Source organism: Anas acuta, chromosome 3, assembly GCF_963932015.1.
Source record: "Anas acuta chromosome 3, bAnaAcu1.1, whole genome shotgun sequence".
Classification (NCBI taxonomy): domain Eukaryota; kingdom Metazoa; phylum Chordata; class Aves; order Anseriformes; family Anatidae; genus Anas; species Anas acuta.
Window position 1 is genome coordinate 44,701,037 of NC_088981.1, and position 23,467 is coordinate 44,724,503.

Consider the following 23,467-nt stretch of genomic DNA (forward strand, 5'->3'; position numbering starts at 1 on the left):
AAAACTCTGTGTCATTGCTACTAGTTTACACCAGTTACATAAACTGAGTAACTTTATTTGATGCAGCCCTGTAACTTACACATTATATCTGAAGCCTTCATTGTTTCCCTTCTATTCTCCCAACTAAATTGCTTATGTTCAACTTCTTTGCATTTTCTGCTCCCAACTACTGCCCACAATCTCCCCTCCAACTTGAACAAATTCACTCTTCCACAAGCAGATAATTTGTACAGACGTGGATGTTTAACTTTTGACACCATCTCAACTTTAATGAAATATCCATTTACAATGGCATCAACACTCAAAGTAGTGTGCTAGTTCTTAACTTCATATTCTAACCATGTTTAACCTCTCATCAACGCCAGCACATACATCAAAGTCATCTTTTTTCTTACTGTGAAGTGTCTTCAACATTGGCATTTTCTCCCGTTCTTTCTTGTGAAAGGTGAGAGCCTGTTGCAACTGTTTACAGAACTACCTAATTACAACATCTTCCCTCCTGAAAACTCCACTAAACCTTTCCAAAACCTGAACAATTTGTGATTGCTGTGACATTCATGCCACTCTTTTGGTGTTACTTTCCTCTTTTCCCTTAGTCAACCTGTTTTCCAACACTTGCACAGTGAATTCTCTACAGTAGGATTGATGTATTTGTTACACTTGTACAGTGACTAGCACAGTAGGGTCCATGCCCTATACGGGCTGCTATGACAGCATTTTTTGCCACAAATGAATGTGTTTTATTAAATAAAAATGTATTTCAATTTTTCCTCCTTCAGACAAAGAAGATTAGAAAGGATATCTGAAATAACTTTGCATTCTTAAGAAATTGCTCCTACACTTTGTCAACATTTCAACAATGCAAGGCATTGTCTAGTTTTGTAGACAAACCAGTGGATTTAATCCTGTACAGGAAACAGAATTCCCTCTGAGGTTCTGTGGAACTCCTGCATATCTAATAGCAGTGACACCACACTAAATATAAGATACTGGAACATTTGAGATCATACATTTCTCTTTCTAGGGCAGTTGTGTTACTTCGGTTCAAGAAGTCCCATTTTGTTGATGTTTTTGTGATTACAGAAATTGTAAAAGTAACAAGCATAAAAATTCAGAAATATTAATTCTTCTGAATGTATTAATTTCAAGCATCAAACAATGCAAACATCCACTATTAGTAGTAAGTACATCCAACTTGTTTCATAAGAGTTTACAACAAGAAATGCTTGCAAAGTTTTTATCTTCTAGAAAACAGAAGAGTAACTTCTTATCATAGAACGTATCTTCAGAGCAACAGTCCCTCCCTAACCTCCCACATTGCACAGGAGAGCATTTCTTCCAGCTCACATTAGTCATTGACACACAACAGATCTTCACACGGGAAATCAGTGCAGTCTGACTCTTACCAATAGCAGGTTAAACCCTAAGAAAAAGACTAAGGTGGTTACCAAATTATCTATAAAATGTTTAATTCCAAAATTTGTTTTTGCAAAGAAACTCACCTGTATAACTCCTTCCATCATGTTCACCATCTTGTTGACTATTGCAATGACTTTGTGAGTACGCTCAGTAGGAGTGATGTCAGGTCTGTACTGGCTTGACAATACATACCGACATGTCATGTACAAAACATACGTAGGTGATAGCTTAAAATGAACTGTTGAGCTATTTGTGTAATTTATAATAGCAGATAAAAAGGCATCTTCAGCTATGAAGAAAGAAGAAAATAAAAACATGCCATAAAGCCAAAGACTGGAACAATATTAAATAAAACAATTTCACAACTGGGGGTGGAAGGTTGAGGAGGAGAGTGGGGAGAGGGAAGCAACATACAGGAATTCTAAGTTAAGTGTCTTATGTGCTACAGTTACTTAGGCACAGTAACATAAAGCTAGAAAGAGTGATCACTGGGAAACATTTCTATAGTATTTTCTGTCTCTGTTGAAAAGTTGCATCTTCAAAAAAACAAGAAAATGCAAATTTTCTCTCATCTACTTCAACAAAATTCCCTTATTATACAATATTGTAAAGTAGTAGAAAAAAAAAAATCTGTCCTCGCTTGCTTACAGATCTACTTAGTTTCAAATATCTGAAATCTGGACAATCTCTGATATGGTGTTTTTCTACCAGATCTGAGACCTTAAACAGGGTGGCTAGGATAATGAAAATCGAAGTACTAAACAAAAATTTAATCTTCACTAGGTTTTATATATATTTTGGTCAAGAGCCATGTTAATGTAGTATTATTTATGACATGGGGAACTCTATATAAGGAAATGAATTCAATCTATTCTTTGGGAGGTGGGATTAATTTTTTTTTCCACAGTGAGGTTTGAATATCTGAAGATGAAGAGTTGAAATGCAACTAGAGTAAGATACGGGACTACTTCAGTACCACTTCATCCTCCCCACCAAAATCAATTATATTAATGGATAAGCTATCATCTGTTCAATCATTTTTTTTCTCCAGTGTTCACTTAAATTACCTGTAAATTCTCAAACTGTCTGAAATATTACACTACAGAAAAACATGTCAACAGGTAAGTGTTTATAACTTGATAATTTACTCACAGCTTTCCCTGAATTCAATACTGGCAGGTAGGATCAGTTCTGGTCCATGGGTATCCTGAGATCTACAGAAAGACGACAAAAATTGAAACAAACAATCCACATGGGTGATATTAAATCCACTGTAAAACAACAGATTTCACCAAATACATTGGTTCCAATTGCTGTCACAACAGCTTTCCCCAAAACAATCCTTTCCTTTACCTGTTCTCTAGAATCACTCAAGCTACTTTTGCCCACAACACAATAGATCACAATACAGACTTGAACGGGGAAGCCTGCATTATTAATGAACACCCTCCTTTGTGCTGCATGGCAGACTGATAGGATTGGCTTGCCATCTGCCATCAACAGAATTCAAATAGCAAATTATTCATGGACACATGAAAGAGTTAATCAAACTCCACCTGAAGCACCAGCTCTGCTACCAAATGTGCAAAAAAAAAAAAAAAAAAAAAAAGGAAGAAAAATCTAACCCCTATCCTAACATGGTTGTTGAAATATAACATTAAGAAACAAGTCATTCCAAGAGCCCCAGAACTATTTCTTAACTGACCACAGAGTTCTGTTCTACCAACACCTATCAGAGAACTCACATAGGAGAAAAAAAATGAACACAAAATTTATTTTTCTGGTATCTTCAAAAGGTTAAGCACATGCTTCATTTTTCCCGTAAGCAAAATAATTAATTGGGTTCTTCTCTGTAATTAGGCACCGATTTTCAGGAAACGTAGAAGCTTAACAACTTTTCCATGTGGTAGCCATTTTTAACCACATTTAATTCAATAGGCAGCTTTCTTCTTACCCCAACAACTTTGAGAAATAAAAGGATGTAGAGTGATTATGCAAGCCTCACAGTCCTAACAAATCAGTCTAAACAAGCAAAAATTTTAGTTATTCTACAAAGCAATGACAGGACACTCCAAAATTAAATCAGAGTATTTAGTTAAGTCATTCAAGTCATAACTTATTATAAAGAAGAAAAGCTCAATGAAACTAAGCTCTGGGGAGCTGAAAGTTAAGGAACAGGTGTCTAGGCACAGCAGGGCAATGTATACTCAAATGGTTAAGTCTTATCTGAAATCTCATTTTTTGTTTAAGTCTTTATTAGTATTTAATTTTTTCATCACAACTTCGAAAAAGCAGCATTCTGCTTGTCATCGTTCAGTATACTGTGATAACACTGGATGTCATCATATACAGCTCTTTTTGATAAGGAGATATGACGTTTTTAAACTTAAAAATGAGTCCTTAATTTTGGTTTTCCAACTCCTCTTACTTGCTTTTTCAATCTCCTCTCATTTGCAATGTAAATGCAATGCCATTCAAATCTAATTTGGGGTTTTAGGCACGCACTTATTTTCATCTTTTCTTCCAAAAGTGAACAGGGCGAATTAGAGATAGGGGAGGGTCAGGTTGGGCGATAAGGAAAGGTTCTGCACCCAGAGGGTGGTTGGGCACTGGGACAGGTTCCCTGGGGCAGTGATCACAGCACTGAGCCTGCTGGAGTTCAAGAAGCATTTGGACAATGCTCTCAAACACATGGTCTGATTTTTGTGTGGTCCTTTGGGGACTCAGGAGTTGGACTCAATGATCCTTGTGTCCCTTCCAACTCGGGATATTCTATGATTCTATGATTTCCACAGTGACAGCAGACTCCTTATTAAGAGCACTTCGCTGGTTGTAGCATTTCCTCCTTTTTTTTTTTTTCTATAAATTTAAACTGAACTAATTTCTCACTATCTCCAAAGCACTGAAAGTGCATTGTCTTCACTGAGAATTTAATCACTTCCATAAAGGAGTAATTACTGTTAAAATAGCACTATAGTGATAAATCTAGAGATATCTTTCATTCGTCATTATAGGAATAAGACACAAATGTTTCAACAAAATGGCTGCTAAAGCACGTATTTCACACGCTGATTTTATTTTCTTTAGAATGAAGAGATAGAAATGCCTTTCAGCAAAAAGAAAGGGGATTATCAGTTTTCCCTCCAACGGGAGAGGGAGCAGCACAAGTTAAGAGAACTGGTATGTATTAATGTAGGATTGCTTACAGACAATTTTGGAAGTTGACTTCTGCACTGTCATTTACTTTTAGCTACATTAGTAAGAGAGTTTCCTTCAACTAATGTACCATTTTCTGCATTCCTTAAGCACAGACAAAACACTGGAAATTTTGCAAAGAGGAAACTTAAGTTAAAATAACTCTGTGCTTCTGATACAGGAGTAGCTAGCCAACCTACTTTGTTACCAGACACTTTTCAGGTATATTTTGTCTTTGTGCTACTGCTTTTATAGAAACACTATCTCTAAGGTAATGAATTTCACAGAGCTAAAACAATTTCCAAGTCTAGTTAGGTTATATCTAGCAAGGCCACGCAGTATTAGGGGTTGCCTCCTCTACTAAGTATGGTGTCAAGTAATACTACACTTTAAAATTGCATTAAAAAAAACAGCAACACATTTCCCTGATATTTCTGTATTCTCCTAAATTAACTGTATAAAACAAGCTGTGTAGTGGAATAAAATTTTCTGTCCTCGGGTGGTTGTTTTAGCCAGCATACGCTGTAAAATTTTGTAAGGCATGTTAAAAATCAGGAAACAGAGAAGTGTCTGCATTCTATTAACACCACTTTCACACCACTATTCTCATTTCAATCAAACACATTTTTAAGAACTCCTGAAGGGTATCTGAGGCAAAAAAAATATCCTTTTTTTTTTTTTTTTGGATGACATGCTTACTCATGCTAATTAAAGTCAGTTTTCTAACATGAATGCCATACTATAAACCATAACTCAATACTCATTATCTATCTATATTTTTTTCCTCATGAAGACTAGAGATGAATAAATAAGGCAATCAAGTTCTAATATTTGCTCTGCAATGAATTCAGTGAGTGACTGGAAGTCTTCCTTCCCTTATTTACTTTCAAACAGCAGTGATGAACATACACAAAAAGAAGGGAAAGGACACTCACTACCAGGGTGGACTACTTGTTGAGTAACAAGAACCTGGATGAACTGCACAGTGGAAAGACATCCCCCCTCCTCACACTGAAGCAACACAGCAGTTACCATACTCGATGATTCCTGTCCTCATGGTTTACAAAATGAGACCAGAATTTCCTAGAGAGAAACCTAACTAAAGATTCACACAATATACCCACAAAGGGGAAGAATTCAGTTTACCTCAGTAACTCATTGCCTGGCATTTCCTAATTTGACATAATTTGATGATCTCAACACAGTGAGCACATTTTAGAGAGAACATGTAACAGAAATGCTTTGTTTAGATAAAACAATTCTGTATCCCTATCAAAAGGCATACAGAAGTGATACTATATGAGCATATTATGCACACAGAAATACAATATCAGTGTTGGTGCTGACAAGAAAGATATCTGCAGTTGTGTAGCTAACACAAATCTAAAAGTAATTTGGAAGTCTGCATAAAAACATTTTCTACACACAGGTACCAGAAGAAAAACCAGATATAGTAGCAGTAAGACTAGTATGTGCATTCTCTTTGGAAGGAATTTTAGAATTTTAAAACAATAACAAAGCCAACACAGCTCTGAGATGGCTTTGTATATTTGCAATACACAGTTATACTGCAAGAAAATCCTCTTATTTTAAGTACTCTTGCTGAAAGGTAGATATTCAATTTCTGTATACATCATACAAATGAACAGCTAAAATTCAAGAAATGGTAACAGTAGAAGCCTCAAGAACTTCTGTCAGGTTATAAAAAGTTCACAGGGAAGTTGTGTCGATCTTTCATGAGAGAGAAAAGTTAGTTGAAACATTAATAATTCAACTTACTGCACTAGAGAGGTGTTAAGTCTTCTACAACCTTAATAGAAACCATTTTGAAAAAATACACTCAAGATGCCCAGGCTCTCTGACAAGAGTACAGAGCAGAACCAAGCTGTATTCCACCATCACTTCAGTGAAAGCATTTCAAAGATGCCCCTGCTACAGAGTACTTGATCATCAGAAATGCCATTCAGAACAAAGCGCAATTTTCTGTTTTGTTTTACCACTCACATCTCTAAACTCTTTTCTGTCTAGGGAATAATAATAACCCATCTAGAGGTACTAGAAGCTTTACAACTTGAACCACTGTACTTGCACCACATATACCTTACCTTTCATCCATTTATCATAGCAGTTGCAACTCAATTTATAAGCAGATTAGTATAAGGCAAATCCATATACAGTCCCGTATTTTTTTATTAAGATTTTAAAGAAATTATTTTGACAGAATGATGGAACCACTGAAGATCATCCAGTCTGCTCAAGGTAGTGGCAACTTGAGCAGGTGGCTCAGGACCTCGTCCAGTTAGGTTTTAAGTATCTTCAGGGATGGAGACTCCACAACCTCTCCAGCAAACCTGTTACAGTGTTTAATCACCCTCACAGTACAAAAAAAAAAAAAAAAAAAAAAAAAAAAGTTGTAGGTTTAAATGGGATTTCCTGTAGATCAGTTGCTGCCCATTGCCTCTTGTCCTGTCAACAGTCACCACTGAGAAGAATCTGTCTCCACGTTCTTTACTTCCTCCCATTAGGTATTCATGCATATATCAGTAAGATCTGCCCTGAACAGATCTCTTCTCTGTAGGCTATGAAATTCCAACTCCGAATCCCCAGTCATTCTTTTCATGTTTAGGTCAGTTCTGATAAAAAGAATGAGACTCCACAGAAAAACAGTAACACAGAAGCCTAAGTTTAAAGGGATCTCTAGGGATCAGCAGTTCCAATCTTCTGTTGTAAGCAGGGCTTTGTATTTGGTTATCCAAGATCCTGTCAAAGTGAATCTTGAGAACTTCTAATGAGGGCGATTCTACCACTTTTCTGGGCAATATACTCCAAAATTCTCTGTGTCACTGTGAAAATTTGTCTTCTGACTTACAGTCAGACAATTTTTTTTTCCTGAAGCAACTTCTGCTCATTGCCTGTCACCCAGCATCCTTGTGATGACAGCTACCCCATCTTCTCTGTAACTACCTTTTTGATATTGGAAGACTGTGATTGGATTGATCCCAGGCCATCTTCTCTTTAGGCTGAAAAAGACAATCCCTGCTTTCTTCATACACAAAGTTCTTTAATCCTCTAATCATCTTGATGATAATGTCCTTACACAAGGCTCTTACCAATTTTTCACTCTCTCTCTTGAACTGGGGGACCCAAACCGGACACTTCCAGGTGTGAACTAACAAGTCATGTAAATTGTAATAAATGCATCCCTTGATCTGCTGGCTGTATTGGTGCTGAGGTAGCCCAGGACACAGCTTGCCTTCATTTCTGCACGGACATGCTTTCTGATCCAAGTTTAGCTTCTTGTACATCAGGACTCTATCAGGTTCTTCTTAGCAGAGATACAATCCAAATGGCCAGACACCAGTCTGTATTGCTGTTGCTTGGCATTTTTCTGTCTCCTGCCCAGAATTCACACTTGTTTTTCTTAAGCATCATGACATGTTTGTTGCATAGGTCTTCTCTGAACAGTGGTGCTTTCTCTGGCTTATTTGCTCTTCTCCAAATCAGGTATTTTCCAAAAACTTGGTGAAGATACATTCAATCCTATCATCCAGATTGTTTATACAGATACCACATAGTATCAGATCCAATATCAACCTTAAGAAACACAAATTACAACCATTTGGCAAGTTCAGACTTAAGCCATTAAGCATCACGTTTTCAGCTTGACAGTTTGGTCAGTTTTTGTCTTAACAAGGTCATTCTGGGAAACTGTATCAAGGCCTTGCTAAAACCAAGTAAACGATATGATGCCCAAAGCTCTCTTCTCATTCACTATGAGAGTTGTTTCATCACAGAGGCCAGTCAGGTTGGTCAAGTGTGTTTTATTCTCAGTAAATCCATACTGGCTTCTGCTAATGAATTTCATGCCCTTTGTATGCCTTGGAATAGCTTCTACAAGGACTTGTTCTACAGTTTTCCTGGGACTTGAAGTAAGGCTGACGGCACTGTATTTTCTGGATCTTCGATTTTGACTTTTCTGTAGATGGGTATCGTATTTGTCCTTTTCCAGTCATCTGGTACTTCTACAACCTTTCGAAGATGAATGGATAGCTTTTGCAATGACACCAGCCAACTCTTAGCATCTTTGGATGCATCTCATCATGTCCTTTCTATTTATGACAGGAAATAGCATCGCTTCAAAATTTTTTTTCTGATAATAAAAGATTCTGTCTAAAAAGGAGTTGAATCCGTATGGACGGACACAAACTGCATTTTAACAAGATATTATGACACATGGAGACTACATAGCAGGAAAATGGAGTACAATTTTAAGTCAGTGCTTTCCACCAGGGCTTTGGAAACAAACTGAATATGCAGTGCATGAAAAGTGGCATTTTGCCCCTGAAAAAAACAACTGTGAGCAAAATGGGATGGCATTCATCTGCTTAACTACTACTATAAAAGAAAAAAAAAATCAAGATGCTATCCATTCTTCTGAATTATAACTTTGCACAACAAGCACTCAGAGGTAGCTAAAATTCTTGCTTACATAATTTGCCAACTACATTGTTATCAAAATAGGAATGACTTGGCTATTTCTCTATCTAGAATCAGTCACATCACCATGCAGCTGATAAATGAAAAAAAAAATCAAACCATTGTATGTTTGTTATTAATGGCATTCCAAATGACATCCTTGACCACAAGTCAACAATAATGTGACAAGACTATCAGCTTAAGTTTTACAAAAAGAGAACTATAAACAGAATACTGAAACAAAAGAATACAATTTTTTAAATGTTCTTCTAGGTTTTATTTGGAGTGAGATCTTAGAGGAAGTATCATTTTCCATAGGGAAAGTCAGGTAGCCCAAAATATTTTAACACTGCTTGATCTATCACAAAAACACATCGATTTTTTCCCCCATTATGAGAAGTAACAGATTACACGGTTCCTACCTGCTATCCTGTCTGCGATAATCTTGCTGTTCTATTCTAATCATCGGCTTCACCATTCCTCGTTCAGCTGTGCTGGATGCTGATGATGTTCTGTCACCATCAAGCCTGCTGGTGCTCTAATTCAAAACAGCAGGACAGGCATTTAATATTCAAACATTGGATTAACAAGTATTTGCGCTTGGCACTATTAAAATGAAGTGACGATTTGAGGCTTGAAAAGTGATGGCAAAACAGAGGAGTGCAGCACACAATACCGCAACTGCAGCAGGTGTTTTCATCACAAAAACATTGAAGGGTACTCTCGCAATCAAAAGATCCCAATGGTCAGTTAAAAGCAGGTATTTGTTTATGTGTTGCCAGAACATAAGAAAATTTTGAGCATCTTTATTTAGAAATTGCATAGATACCAACACAAACAAAGAATGAATTGCCTCTTATCTGAAGTTTTCATTAACAAAGTTAAATATGTTTCACAGATTTAAAAATTATGCTTATAAAACCTTTTTAAACTATTTAAATTAGATTTAAATCTTATCCAAATGCGTACACTACTGGTCTAGACTGTAATTTCTCCTGTCCTTATGAAAAAAGCCTGCTTACCTACACAGTACATAATCTTTCAGAGTAAGGACAACTCAAACCAAGCAAATTTTTATGCACAGGATTGTGTTCTTCAGTGTTCAGCAAGCTTTTGATTTCTGCTTTCTAATTACATGTCAAATTCTACCAGGAAGAGGAAGAAACATGCTGCTCTAAGCAGCAAAATTTCTATTTTTTCTCCCAGTATAAAACAGTTGAAAACAAAACAGCAGTAAAATATGAAGTGCTTCTGCATTTTCTAAGAAATTTCTAGGACTAAGTAACTTGCTTCAACACAAGTAAGCTTATCAAAAACTGTGAGAATTCAAACAAATATTTTTTTCCAGTACTGACATGCCAAACTATCAATCACTTTTCATCATTAGATATCAGCAAACTTTAAAGAAAGTGACTGTTATCCCTTTTCCAAACAGAAAACTCGTAAGAGCAACTGTTAGAAAACTAGTGATGCACCAGTAATTTAACAAAAAAAGAAAAACAAAAGAGCTGTTCAATCTTCTCTAGGTTCACTAAAGTATTTTTAGTGAATTTGAAAAGAATGAGGTGCACTATTTAATATTATAACGTCGAACTCCAATTCTAAGCAATTTTGAGACATTTAAGTAGTTCAGAGGTTTTTTTCCTTCCTTTCTTCAAAATGTCACTCAAGTTCTTATCAGAGTTAAAAAATATGCATCCAAGATGCAAGAAAGCATTGTCACAAAAAGATATACAGATAGGAGAAAACCTTAATCAGAAGTCTGTGGCAAGAAAAAAAAATAAGATAAACAAGTATATTTAAAAGCTATCAGAGCATTATTAATACATATATTGCTATATCGTTAAGTTTCTTTACAAGTATTTCAATTTGTTAATAGTAGTAATGAAATAAAAAAAAGCATTTCTGGGAGGACTGCTACATTACAAACTGCTGTAATCATTCATTCATTCATTTCATCTGAGGCATGTGATCAAAGCAAGGCATTAACAGTTGTGTCATTTTACTCAGTTTGTTTACTCTTGGAAAATGCAACATTGGCACAGAATCCATTGACAGACAGAGCAGAAAAGGCAAGAAGAGATCATCACCTCATAAAATGTTCATAACTATGATTGCAGAGCCAGTTTGTTTTTCCAATATGGATACAGGAGCTCTATTGAAGTCAACAGTCACATCCATTAAATTTTAAAAGCCCAGTTAAGATTAAAATTGAACACCCTTTCATATTTTATATGCCCTATAACAGATGCTAGTCATAGGTTACATATGATATATTCATATAACATTTCTAATACGAATCTCTATTCACATGTAATTAGACTCTGATTAATCCATTTCTCTTAGCACTTTATTCCGGACTTGAACAGTTTTCCTTTCTTAAAAAAAGGAAAGTTATTACTCCTGCCACAGAAAGTTTGCTGAATGCCAATTTGAATTTAAACAAAATGCACTTGTCCTGAAGAAAAATACATAAAAATAATAAATACACATCATACCTAATCCCAAATAAACAGTAAATGGGGTAGGATGAACAATGGAAGCACTTTAGCAATAAATAATAAAGAACATGCTAGCTCAAAGGTACGTTATTGGCAGAGTTGGTTATGTATCATATGATTTATAATATAATACCTTGCTTACTGGTAATGCTGTTCCACTGTGAACATCTCCCTCTAGATCAAATGTGGTTTCCTGAACAGCTCTAGAAGAAAAAATTTGAAGTATTTTTTTTAAAATTATACAGGTAAACGTTCAACAAACAAGGGACAGAGCAGCTAAAATTATTAAATAAAAACCCCACAGGGTATAACATGATACCTATTAATATCACCTTTCAACACACTGTGTCAATTCTTTATATGAGAACAAAAAAAAATATTTTCTTTGTCAACAGATTCTTAGTTACACCCCTTCCCCCAATCAAGGGAGAAAATACAAGTCACTGAAGTATTTTCAGTGTATTATATTCACTGTAGCAGACAATATTTTTGTAAAGTTTTCAACGTTAAAATGTACAACTGTGTTACTGTAAATCATTTATAAATCACAGTAGTGCATTTTATTATCTGCTTATTCTGAAGAATTAATATTTTAAAACTTGATCATTCAAGCTGCAATACCCTTCCACCAGAGATTTTACTGTCCAGGCAATGCTCTGCAGTAGTACAGTTCTTTACAATTGATTATATGAACCTGTAAAAGGAACTATTTATTGATCTGCAGGCTAGATGTAGAGGGAACTGAAGATTTTAGAAGCATCATATGACGGTGCTAGAAGTCTGCCTGCAGACAGCTCTTACACCTGGCCCCGAACTGACGTTTAGTTCACAAACACAACCAAAACATGCACGTGGATTTTCACTTTTGTTTTTTTGTTTTTTCATATGTCATCCTATATTTTATCTGTCTTAGACAATAAATTAACATAAAAACCACCAATATTAGTGGACTCCTGTCATTAATAAGCTGACCAGAAAATGAAGGGATAAAGCCAAATAGATGTAAGAGGTGAGGGTCTGGGATGGAACATGCAGTGTAATACAACCCTGCCCATATATTAGACGTCCTATTACAGGTAAGCAGTTTATGTCCAGAAGTACTCAAACTCGTATGGACAAGTAAATACAACTCACAGAATTTCTTGGATGGAAGCAGAGCCACGAAATCAGCGATAACCAAATTTTTGGTAACACAGAAGTCCCCTTTTTCATTAACCCTCTGACTTTAGATACCATAAAGCAAGTCTACAAACACCCTGAAGAGAAATAAAGGAGTTCCTGCACAGTGAAATTCAACCTACCGCTCTAGATTTTCAGAACCTGTAACAAAGTCTAGCGCTGCTGAGACAGGGAATGCAGCTGTGAATTTACATGTACTTCATTCAAATTGGACAAAAAATCCAGTAATTACAATAAGCACATTACTCATTACCAGGACTGAGAAAGTAGTCTGGAGGTTCAGGGAAAAGAGAAAGTAGTAGAAGCTCTCACTGGAAAACCATCACTTGTGAGTTTTTGAAGACTGCAATAGTCCAAAATATTGCCGTGCAATTTTAAAGCGTATCAGCCAAAAATCACCCTCTCCAAGTTCTGTCACTTTATGATTGTTTGCATCAAGCTTCCTTCATTTTGTAGCTAAAAAGGGTTTAAAACTTTTACACAGAAGTCTGAAGATCTAGATGGACTTTTTCACTTGTCATTAGTCAAGTGTTAGTATGGCTGAGGCAAAGGGCTGCCTTCCTGTTGCAAGGAGAAAACAATCATTGGACGTGCATTTTTTTTTAAAAGCAGCAGGCTGGCAAGTTATTTCCAAATGGCAAGTGCCTCTTTGCATGCTTGGTGCATTCTATGGCATTTAAGTACCAGCTAGAGGTATTTACTTCCAAAAACTCACAGTAATCTTATTTGACACAAGAAAAACTGTAGCCTATGGATGACTTGAATATATGAACTGTTTTTTATCCATAATGAAGAACAGGAATAACACCTTCTCTAAAATTCATTCCACAGGTGTTTGTTTTTTGTTGTTCTTTTTTTACAAGAAGAATACCATAAAATTCCACATTAAAATAAAATGAAGAAAAATATTTGAAATACACGTCTATGTTAATTCAGAAGATTAACCAGAAGAGACTTTCATTCTTCTACAAACCATTTTTTTTCCTTTTCTAAACTACTACATACTATGATAGCTTCATTTGGACCCTGATAGGGCAGAGGATATGATGTATTTTATTTCATGCCATACAGTCTGATTTTAAGATTGTTTCTACTAAGCATTTCCATAGGCACTGAACATAATGCCTGAGCTGCTACAAGTCTCTGAAACCATAATTAATATTTTCATTATGCACCTATTAAAAAGATGTATATACAGAGAAGCAATAGGACGGCCTCCTGGACTGTTAGTCCTTGCAACACAGAAACTAGAAGACAAGTAATCATGCTATAGAAATAGTTGGAGTTCTAAAAATTAACTTCTAAGGAAGAATGAAAAACAGTTTTCTAAAATCAGCAAGCTCTTTACTTTTCCTGGAGGTTGGATGAATCGCTTTGAAATACATTAACACAATGAGTTCAATTGTTTTTAACAAAAAAGTAAGCTTCAGGAAAACTTATCTGAATACTTCATAATGAAAATGACACTTGCTAATCCTAAAAAAATTCACAAGGTGGAGCTCAAGTATTAAAATAGTTATATATTTAATACTTAAAAGCAGCTACTAGGAACTCATCTAAAATCATGCTGTAATCATAGGCCATTTATAATGCTGTCATTCTCTGTTTTTCCAAAGCTCTCCCTTTCACCTCAGATGGAAGAAAATAAGTTGTACTCACCCAGTTTTGTGTCTTGGACCTTTGACCATAAGACTTGCATCAATAGGTCTTTTAGGAATAATATGATCCTGAGTGGGATCCACAAACTTAAACACATGAGATGATCCAAACTGAACCTTCATTCCACTTTGCAGCATAGTGGTTTCTGAAATACGCTGACCCTCCACATATGTTTCAGCATCAATATTCCTTGGGGTTACAGTAACAACTCCATCCATATTAGTGAGGTCACAATGATGAGGTTGAATTCCTGGCCCAAATAACTGGAAACAGAAACAATTAACACGGAATAAATTAAATTAAACAGCAGCAGAAATTGAAACAAGATTAAGATGCAGCTTAATCTATTTGTAGACTAGTAACAGAATTCCACTTGCATATGCATTCAACATGAACATTTGGTACTAAAACCAGTCAACTTTCGTTCAACTAAAACGTGCAGCAAGAATCATTTAATGGAAGAAGTTTTTCACCTTTTTATCCATATGTAGTTTAGAACTACATTTTCCTTCATTTGTTATTTCAGCATAAAATCTCACGATGGAAGTACTTAAAAGTCAACTAGCCACACTGATGTGGATGCGGAGTGCTATAACAGACCCACTGCCATCAACTTCATATAGCTATGCTTGCTTTATACATTTAGGAAATCCTACCTTACTCAAAGGGATTGACAGACTAGGACTTGAAAGCCATTAACCAGTTAGGATAATACTAATAGTGCTAGTACTATTTGATCCAGTGATTAAAAAATAACATCCCATTTTAAATGATGAAACCCTTATTTTCTTCTTCAAGCAAGCCAGAGGATATAAAATACAACAGAGTTATGACCATTAACATAAACCTGGAACTATAATCTGCCCTCCTAGCCTTGAAGGGTAACGATCTGCTCTTCATTAATATGAACCTTATAGTAAAGCCTGATCAATGTTTAAAAAAAACCCACGTAATTCAAAGTTCACAGCATATTTAATGTATTTCCACAGTTATACAGAACTGACTGAAGGTCAGCTCAGTTGTCATTTGAGTCTGCTTTTACTCCATACCTGTATGGAATTCTCATCAAACTTTTCAGTTCCAACTGCAGTGACACTTAATTGTAGACGATAAAGCTTTGGTTTATCTCTGGAGTCAGAACCATCTGTAGAGCAAATAACAAATATTATTTTGCAAGTTATTAAAGTTCAAATGAATAATAATCTCATCTTACTGAAGCTTAGTTCAAGAGCAGAAGTGTTCACCAAAAAAAATCCAGAAAAATGAGTGACATTCATTCAAGATTTATTGGGTTGTTCAAAGTAGTTTATCATAGTTTAAAAACATGGAAAGTAAACAGAGCCCAGGCAACCAAGTGCTGTTATCTGCAAGTGCAAAGAACAAAGTAATCAGGAACTACTATCCTGAATATATATCCATACCAAACTTTTTCCTATTCACCAGATACTGAAGTAGGATGATATAAAATTAGAATCATAAAAAAATAAAAAAAGTTACTTATGACAGAGCTTTAGTCTTGATATACAAGATGGTAGCACTCTTGGCCTTATCTTTATAATCCCACTGACCCACATTTTCATCTCACAAAAATGCGGTCAAAGTTCATCTTCCTCCTCTCCCCTGAAATACACATTCTCCAAATAAAATAAAATATAGCAATATACACAGGATGCAGCATAGGAATTAGCTGTTATCTCCATAGACTAAAATAGATGGGTTTTGGCATGTATGAAACATCCTCCCCACTTCCCAGAAAATACTTCAGACAGTAAACTAAGACTTTCACTTCTCACTTCCACCCAATTTTTCCTCCAAAGGGAAGATGCAAAAAAAAAAAAAAAAAAAAAAAAAAGAAAAAGGAGGCTGCAAGGCAAAGACTGTTTTACCTATGGACATGAGCAATGGTTTAAAGTCTTTCCAATAAAGGTATTAGAAAGTATTACTAAAGCCATGGCCCACATAATGATACTGTCTTCAGTAGAATTGTAGTCAACTTCAAATTTTAAATGAAAGTCAACATAAAGAGAATCTTCATAAATCTGTTTTTTTAAATTCCCAGCATTAGAGCCAGAACCTCTTTACTGAAGTCAGAATGTATGCCATTTAATCAAAAGATTTCACTTCATTTACGAAGCACTTGATCCATCCTTCAATGAAAATTGTTTAAATGAATTAAGAGTCAACAACACAGAGAAGAATTAACAGTTACAAACTTTACATTGAACACAGTAGAACAAAGGAAGGCAACAGGATAAAAAAAAAAAAACAAAAAAAAAAACAGAACGAAGTGACTGGAGGGGAACAGAATCACCAGCAGGATTTTAAATTATAATACAGGAAGAAGTGTAACGGGTGTTCCTAGAAATAGCCTTCTTTTGTGGGTGCTGTGATTTTAATGGGCCATCAAGACATCAGGCAGAGATAGTCCACAGATTAGTAATCCCAGTATTTGATTCTAGAGACATACAGCTAGTAACACTGCACACTAAACATGGTAATGCTAACAGTATCTGCAGCAACTGTGTGCAGTTTTTAAATACTTCACAATCCTACTCAGAAATTATACACCTGCACCTTCAACATCACCAAATGCAGACGTGCAATATGCTACTGAATGTATTTGGCCACTTAATCCCAATTCTCTTGTTAGTTTCTCTCTTCAAAACTCACATGTCAAAGCCTAGAATGGCTCTATCATTTTGGATTAATAAATAAATGAATATTTCCTCCTTCTTCCTGCATTCTAGTTTGACTGAAATGACACCCAGAAGATACAAAATTCAGTTTGGAAGCAGAAGACATTTATTCTACTGGCAAAAATAACAGAATTTCAAAGTCGGTGCCATGAAATTCAGGGCTAGTTACCTAGGGATTTTGTTCTTAATTTCTTATGGCACTTTCTTATAAGCCCTTTATATACCAATTATTATATACTGATTAGAGGCCAGACTTTCCAGTAGTGGTTTGACACCTAAACTAAAACGTACTTCTCCCCCAACCTCTTATTATTTCATTTTTGGCATCTTAAAAACCAGTACGTTCTGAAGTATTCCTCAGACTTCTGAAATATTGTTAAAAGCATGACAAGTACTATGTATGGTAAGCATTCACTTGAGATAACTTCTGGATCTCATCCCAGAGTTTAGTGCTTGTGAATGATCAATCAATACCAAATTCATCCTAACAAATGTTTATTTCGTGCCGCCATATAGTCTCAATACAGATGCATGTTGTATGTTTGTTTTTGCATATGAAATACATTGTAGTACCCCAATGTTTCTTCTGAGGCAAATTAAGACTTGTTTCTCTGAAGTGTCCACTCAAAGAAAAAATGAAGCAAACCACCTTACTTTAGGAGCTACAGCACTAGATACAAACATTTTCTTTTTTTCCCAGGATGAGGAGAAAAAAAAAAATGATCTAGGAGTTACTGAAAGCTTTCTGGAGCACACAGGTAACCATCCGTCAGTAAAACTCAGTTTCCACAGTAGAAGGTTATCTTGATGAGAATTACCACTAGTTACATGAAATATAATAAAAGGTCTTTAAAAAAGTGCCATTTTGCTCTGGGAGAGGGGAAGGATGCAGGTAGGAAGACTGTATTACACAACAGCGTAAAGCCTTGTATTTCCTGTTTTTTAAACAGCTAGAAGCTCATCTAAATGTTTGACAGGCATTACAGCAGGCTACAGCTTCTACCATATCTGCAGGAAAGTCCATGCTCCCCAGCCATCAAAGTCCAAATAAGCTTTTCTTAGCTAATAAACTACAAGACCTCTGCTGCTTCAGAAAGGAGATGATATATTATCACAGTCATATGTCTTAATGTCCAGAATTTGAAGGTAATTTTTTTTTGAGGTAAAAAGATAATGGAAACATACATCTAGAGTTTGTATCTGACAAATTAATTATTTTCTTTTAATTCAGAAGTTTGAAAGGTCAAAGTCTTCGGGAAAGGATGGGCATCAATACTCAATACAGAAGAAGCAGCAAAAGGTATAAAGGTAATGTATGAATTCCATACAAACTTGTTCACTTTATATGCATGCATAAGTAAACATGTGGCATGGATGACCTGTATTCTCTGACATCCATGACTTAACATCATAAGCAGAGCTAAACAGGTGAAGACAGATTCCCAGATTCCAGTGTTTTCACTTGGTTGGTTGTTTTGTTTTGAAACTCAAAGTTGAATTGGAGCATCTGCCTCACAAATAAAAGCTAAGGACAATTATTCAAGAAACTTAGTAAGCCATACATAAAACTTAGCTACCTACTTGACAAAGCTTTCCTAGTAACATGACACGAAGCTTCAAATTAACTCGGTACAATTCGCCGTTGAAATAAGTCTCACAAGTTGTGTCCCCCCCAGCCGTGACAGAAGTGTGGATACACAAACATACGCATCTGCATATTCATCTGTGTATAACATTGAAATCTTTTATTTCAAGAGGTAATCCACAATTGGAAAGGAGAACTTATTACCTAAGACAAAGTAGTTAAGATTGAACACTGCACCTCAAACAATGCTATAAAAACATGTAATGAATGGGAGTGAACAATCACTGCTAAGTACGTCAGCTCAGTGATTTTTAACGTAGATGTCTTTTTCTGTTGATCAGAAATGTACAATACAGGTCTCCCTTCATGGATATAGCTTTTTTGGTGCAGTAATTCACCACTAAAAGGTGAACCCTACACTTCTTTGGAGATGATTTTAAACTGATTTTTCTAATCCAGTGCTTGAGACAATGCTGAGGGAAAAAAAAAAAAAATCACTGCTTAAAACCAGACTAAACGAAATGATGAAACAGATCTCAGAAAATAAATGAGCCTGAAGTTGAACTGAAATACCTCCATCACAGGGATTGTACTTAAAACTTTGTTTAGAATTGCATTTTAAAAGTATGAGATTTACTGCATAAATTACCATCTAAACTCTTATCACTTTCTAAGAAGTTTAAAAGATTGGTTTGGCAGATTTGAAGTATCTTGCCAAATTCAGTACATAAAGACTGCTATTGAATTTCAGACAAGATGTGCGTTGCTACCAGAAAGAGCCAACAGTCAACATCTGTGGTAAAGGAAGATTCAGAGAGGAATGCGACAGACAACTAAAAGTAATGTGGAAAAGTGTTATTGCAGTTCTGTTCTCATAAAGAAGGTTTGGCTGGGGAAACTGCTCTGGCCAAGGCTTTCAAGCTCTGCCAACTTCTTGTACATCTTCTTTCTTAGTTGTTATACCTGCATGTTCTCAGCATCTCCCATTGCTGTCAGTTCTACAGTTCAGAGTTGTTTCTTTTGTGATGCAGGGGGGAAAAATGTTTTAGAGATTTGGGATTTTTTTTAAATCCTTTTCAATTATTACCTTTGGCTGGCAGGATAAATGTCCAAGGCTTTTGTCATTTTTCTCACCCTTTAAATATTGTAATTGAACAACTGCAGTTAATAAGATCCTTGAAATCATCATTGGACAGATTCAGATAATTTAGAGAGTATCAGCTATTCAAAGTGTTGCCATATCTCACTTCAGCCTATTTCTGTTACTATCAGATGTGTTTCTTGGTTAATTTACAAGACTTGAAAGACAAAGAGACAATTGCCAACTGTCGCATTTACACAACTACTGAAGTGCATTCTTTACTGTGCTATGCAGAATTTGATCTTCAGCCTATAGAAGTCATAAAACCAACCATCAATATAAGCAGCTGTGAGGAAGCAGAAAAACGGGATATACTCCCGGAACCAAAACACTGAATTAATACAATAGCACAGGGTGTGAAACTGAAGTTTGCCAGGTTTTTCTGTAAGAACAGAGATGTCTTGTTTTGTGTTCTGATGTGTTTTGATGGGAGTTCACTTCTACAGCAGTTATTTCTATGATAAATACAAGTATCTTGAAATGCACTGCTCTGACGAAAGAGACTCTAAAGTACCAACAACTCTTTTTCAAAATAAGACAAGATAAATTGCTTTGTTTTTTCTCCCCCTCCACTGAGATACAACTAAATGCCAGGCTTTCTACTTAATTGTCAGGTGTTCCTGCAAAGAAATTTATGTTCATTAGTTCAGCAAACTGCCAAAACCTTTCTGCTCCCTCTGCAGTAATGATTTTAATGCAACAGAAATCTGAATTAAAATTGTTGAGCACTGAGCAGGAAGGACAGAAGAGTTCTTTAAGCCCATTATTGTACCGCACAGCCATGAAAAGACGAGAAACACCAACAGATACATAATATTTTATAGCAGTTTACAATAAAAAAAGAGGAAACTGATGCTAAAAACCTAATTAAAGGAAATAGCTTTTTGGTAGAAATTTCACCATCTTGCTTCCTAATGCAAGAAGAATGGGGCTTTGCAATTCTCATCTATGGCCAAAACAGGATATATCTGCACATTACACTTACCTAATAAGGAGAATGAGAGATCTGCAATGATTTGTAGGTTAGGTTATAAATTTCAAATGTTACAGATAAAAATCAGCAAGACAGCTGTCTGGTGTGGCTAAATCTCTTTGATATATGCTGTTACTATTAGACAACCTTACAAAACAGACATGAGATACCAGAAGGATGTTATGGAACTCCACAGAATAAATTGAAAATTGAGGGCATTTTCCAGTGGTTCAAACACTGTTTCCTATAACAAAAATCATCACTGTTTACATCATCATCATGTCAAACATTAAAGAGCATAGCTCCATGCCATTTACCCAAATCACTTTTTAACTATGAATTCTACAAGCAGACGGATCAAAGAACCATGTATCCTTCTACCATGATACTGTTTATAAAACATTCTATGAGATTTGTTAATCTCAGCTGGAAGGTTGAGCTCTTTGGATAGCAGCACATTAATAATCTATTTGGTATTTGTTCACAAACAGAATAATTAAATTGCACCTGACAAGACATAACTATCTCACAGAAGCAGTCCCTTGGAAAAAGAAAGAAAAAAGATAAGATAGACTTTAATTTGTCAAAAAGAAACAAAAGATTTAAAGCCAGTGATGTTTTTAGCGACTGATGAGAGAAAAGTATTAAATATAGAGTTACCTTCATAAGCGTGATAGTTGTAGTAGGCAAAGTGATTCCTTCTCCCTGGGGTTAGAAATACATGCAGAGGACCCAGGTGAAGGCAGCACCAGCAGGACAGATACCATGCAGAACATGCGGAAGAAGGCAGGAAAAGAAAAGACAGGAAAGGGTGAAACTGTAGCCAGACACTTACTCAATTTAAAAGGATGAAGTGCATTTAACTCATTCAACTTTAGAAACTGCATAGCATATAAAGACATCAGTACTACAAAGCTACTGGATGAAACAATTTCTACTATTGTTTAGAAGAGTGACAACAAGCTGTTAGAAGAAAAGCATGAACAATAGGTCAGTCCCACAGGCAACGGGCAAAGGCTCGGTGTGCAGCCTTGCCACCTGTGTCATTGCAGATTGTTTTTCCTTTCTCAGTGAATGGATGTCTTGCTCCACTGCCAAGGTCCAGAGTTTTAATACTGAAGCAACTAGGACCCATGAAGAGAACAGAGAACATCAATAGAAAGTGCTATTAAAAAAACACGGTATTCACATGTGAATCTAGCTTCAGCCTCTAGAATACAATACAAAATGCATTTAATACTGTCCACTGCTAGTTTTGTCTGTTAATAAAACAAACAAACAAAAAGCCCTCCTACTACTTGACTATAATCAGAACTACAAACAAAAGGTTAGAGTAGCCTTATTTACAGAAACCATTTCTACCTTGCTTCCTGAAAGGTAGGCAATGAGACTTAAAGCTGTAAATCACTTGTTTGGTTACCTGACTGTATCCAAGTGAGAGCTGAGACAAAAAGAGTTGCAACTAACTAAATCACAACAAAAGAAAAGTCCATACCCAAATCTTTAAACATGAAGACAGCAGAAATTAAGAGAAGTTGTATGTGTTTTTAAATATCGTGCTATAAACAAACAAGCTCCTCTAGATGTTCCTAGATCATAAAATTGTAATTACAAAGCAGCCCAAAGACTTGTAACGAAGTCTAAAATAAAGCAAAGACTTGCTAGCATTTGGAAGATTTCACATAGGCTGACATATTTATTTTTTTTTAGCACGTGTTCGATTTAAACATTTATGTGCTTCTAAACATGTATTTTTAATGCATGGCACTGTCAGATATAACTTATTAGGTATGCTGCAGTATGCTTCTGAACATAAGATAAACCACAGTTAAGCAATGCTTTTCTGTTCCTCCCCTTTCAAACAGACATTTACAACTAAAAGTGGGACTGACAGATTCTAAGCGTTTAAAAATCATACATATATGCATATTTTTAAAGTAAAAATTTAAAAATGCACTTTGTCTCTGTGCATTTTGTCTTCCATAAGAAGTGGTGGATATGAGAAAGAAGTAAGGTAGAACATTACTCATTGAAAATCCCAGGACAATGTATTAAACTGTTCTACTCATTATCAAGTTTTAAACCCCCAAAATCCAAAGGAAGGTGAAGACTGAAGGACTGTTTTTTTTTGTTTGTTTTTTGAAACACTTAAAACTTCATACGCATTTGAAACAATGCTAGCAAAGTCTTAAACGTTTATCCCCTTTCATTTTTTTTTATTCTAGACTTTTTTTTTTTTAACTAGTACTTCAATATTACAGTAATATGCAGCTCTGCCTCTAGATTTTCAAATTCACAACCTGACACAAGAAGAACTGAAGTGATATTCACTTGCACTGTGAATATTGCAAATCAGACTTTTGCTTTCAATAGAAGTCTTGTTTTCAGAAAGTCTAAATGTCTACAAAATACTGTAACTTAGATTACTAGATAAACAGAATTCTTACCTGGGCTTAATTCTACCAAGTATGGTAGTTTCTCAGGAGGAAGGCAAGAGCCATAGCCAGACCCGTCAACTCTGTCCTTCCCCTTTAATGGCTTTCCATCAGCTGTTTTCTTGGATTTCTTTGGGACATAATCAGGAGGCCGCCTTTTCAACTGAAATACTAGTATTCCTAAAAGATATTAAACATTGTTTGAGTC

The 23,467-nt window shown here is 35.6% G+C and overlaps 1 protein-coding gene across 26 annotated transcripts in view; it reads right to left on the minus strand.

The window, feature by feature from the left end:
• AFDN (afadin, adherens junction formation factor) overlaps positions 1-23,467 on the minus strand; it is a 128,828-nt gene that overhangs the window by 58,688 nt on the left and 46,673 nt on the right. For 21 of the 26 annotated variants that reach the window (XM_068676890.1, XM_068676887.1, XM_068676888.1 and 18 more), the window contains exons 8-15: positions 23,272-23,439; positions 21,485-21,529; positions 15,479-15,573; positions 14,430-14,692; positions 11,725-11,794; positions 9,513-9,628; positions 2,572-2,633; positions 1,503-1,708 (exon numbers count right to left, since the gene is read on the minus strand). In XM_068676890.1, the coding sequence (XP_068532991.1) occupies positions 1,503-1,708; positions 2,572-2,633; positions 9,513-9,628; positions 11,725-11,794; positions 14,430-14,692; positions 15,479-15,573; positions 21,485-21,529; positions 23,272-23,439 (1,025 nt within the window). The remainder of the gene's footprint in view (positions 1-1,502; positions 1,709-2,571; positions 2,634-9,512; positions 9,629-11,724; positions 11,795-14,429; positions 14,693-15,478; positions 15,574-21,484; positions 21,530-23,271; positions 23,440-23,467) is intronic. The other 5 variants (XM_068676899.1, XM_068676897.1, XM_068676911.1 and 2 more) reach the window with 1 other exon arrangement.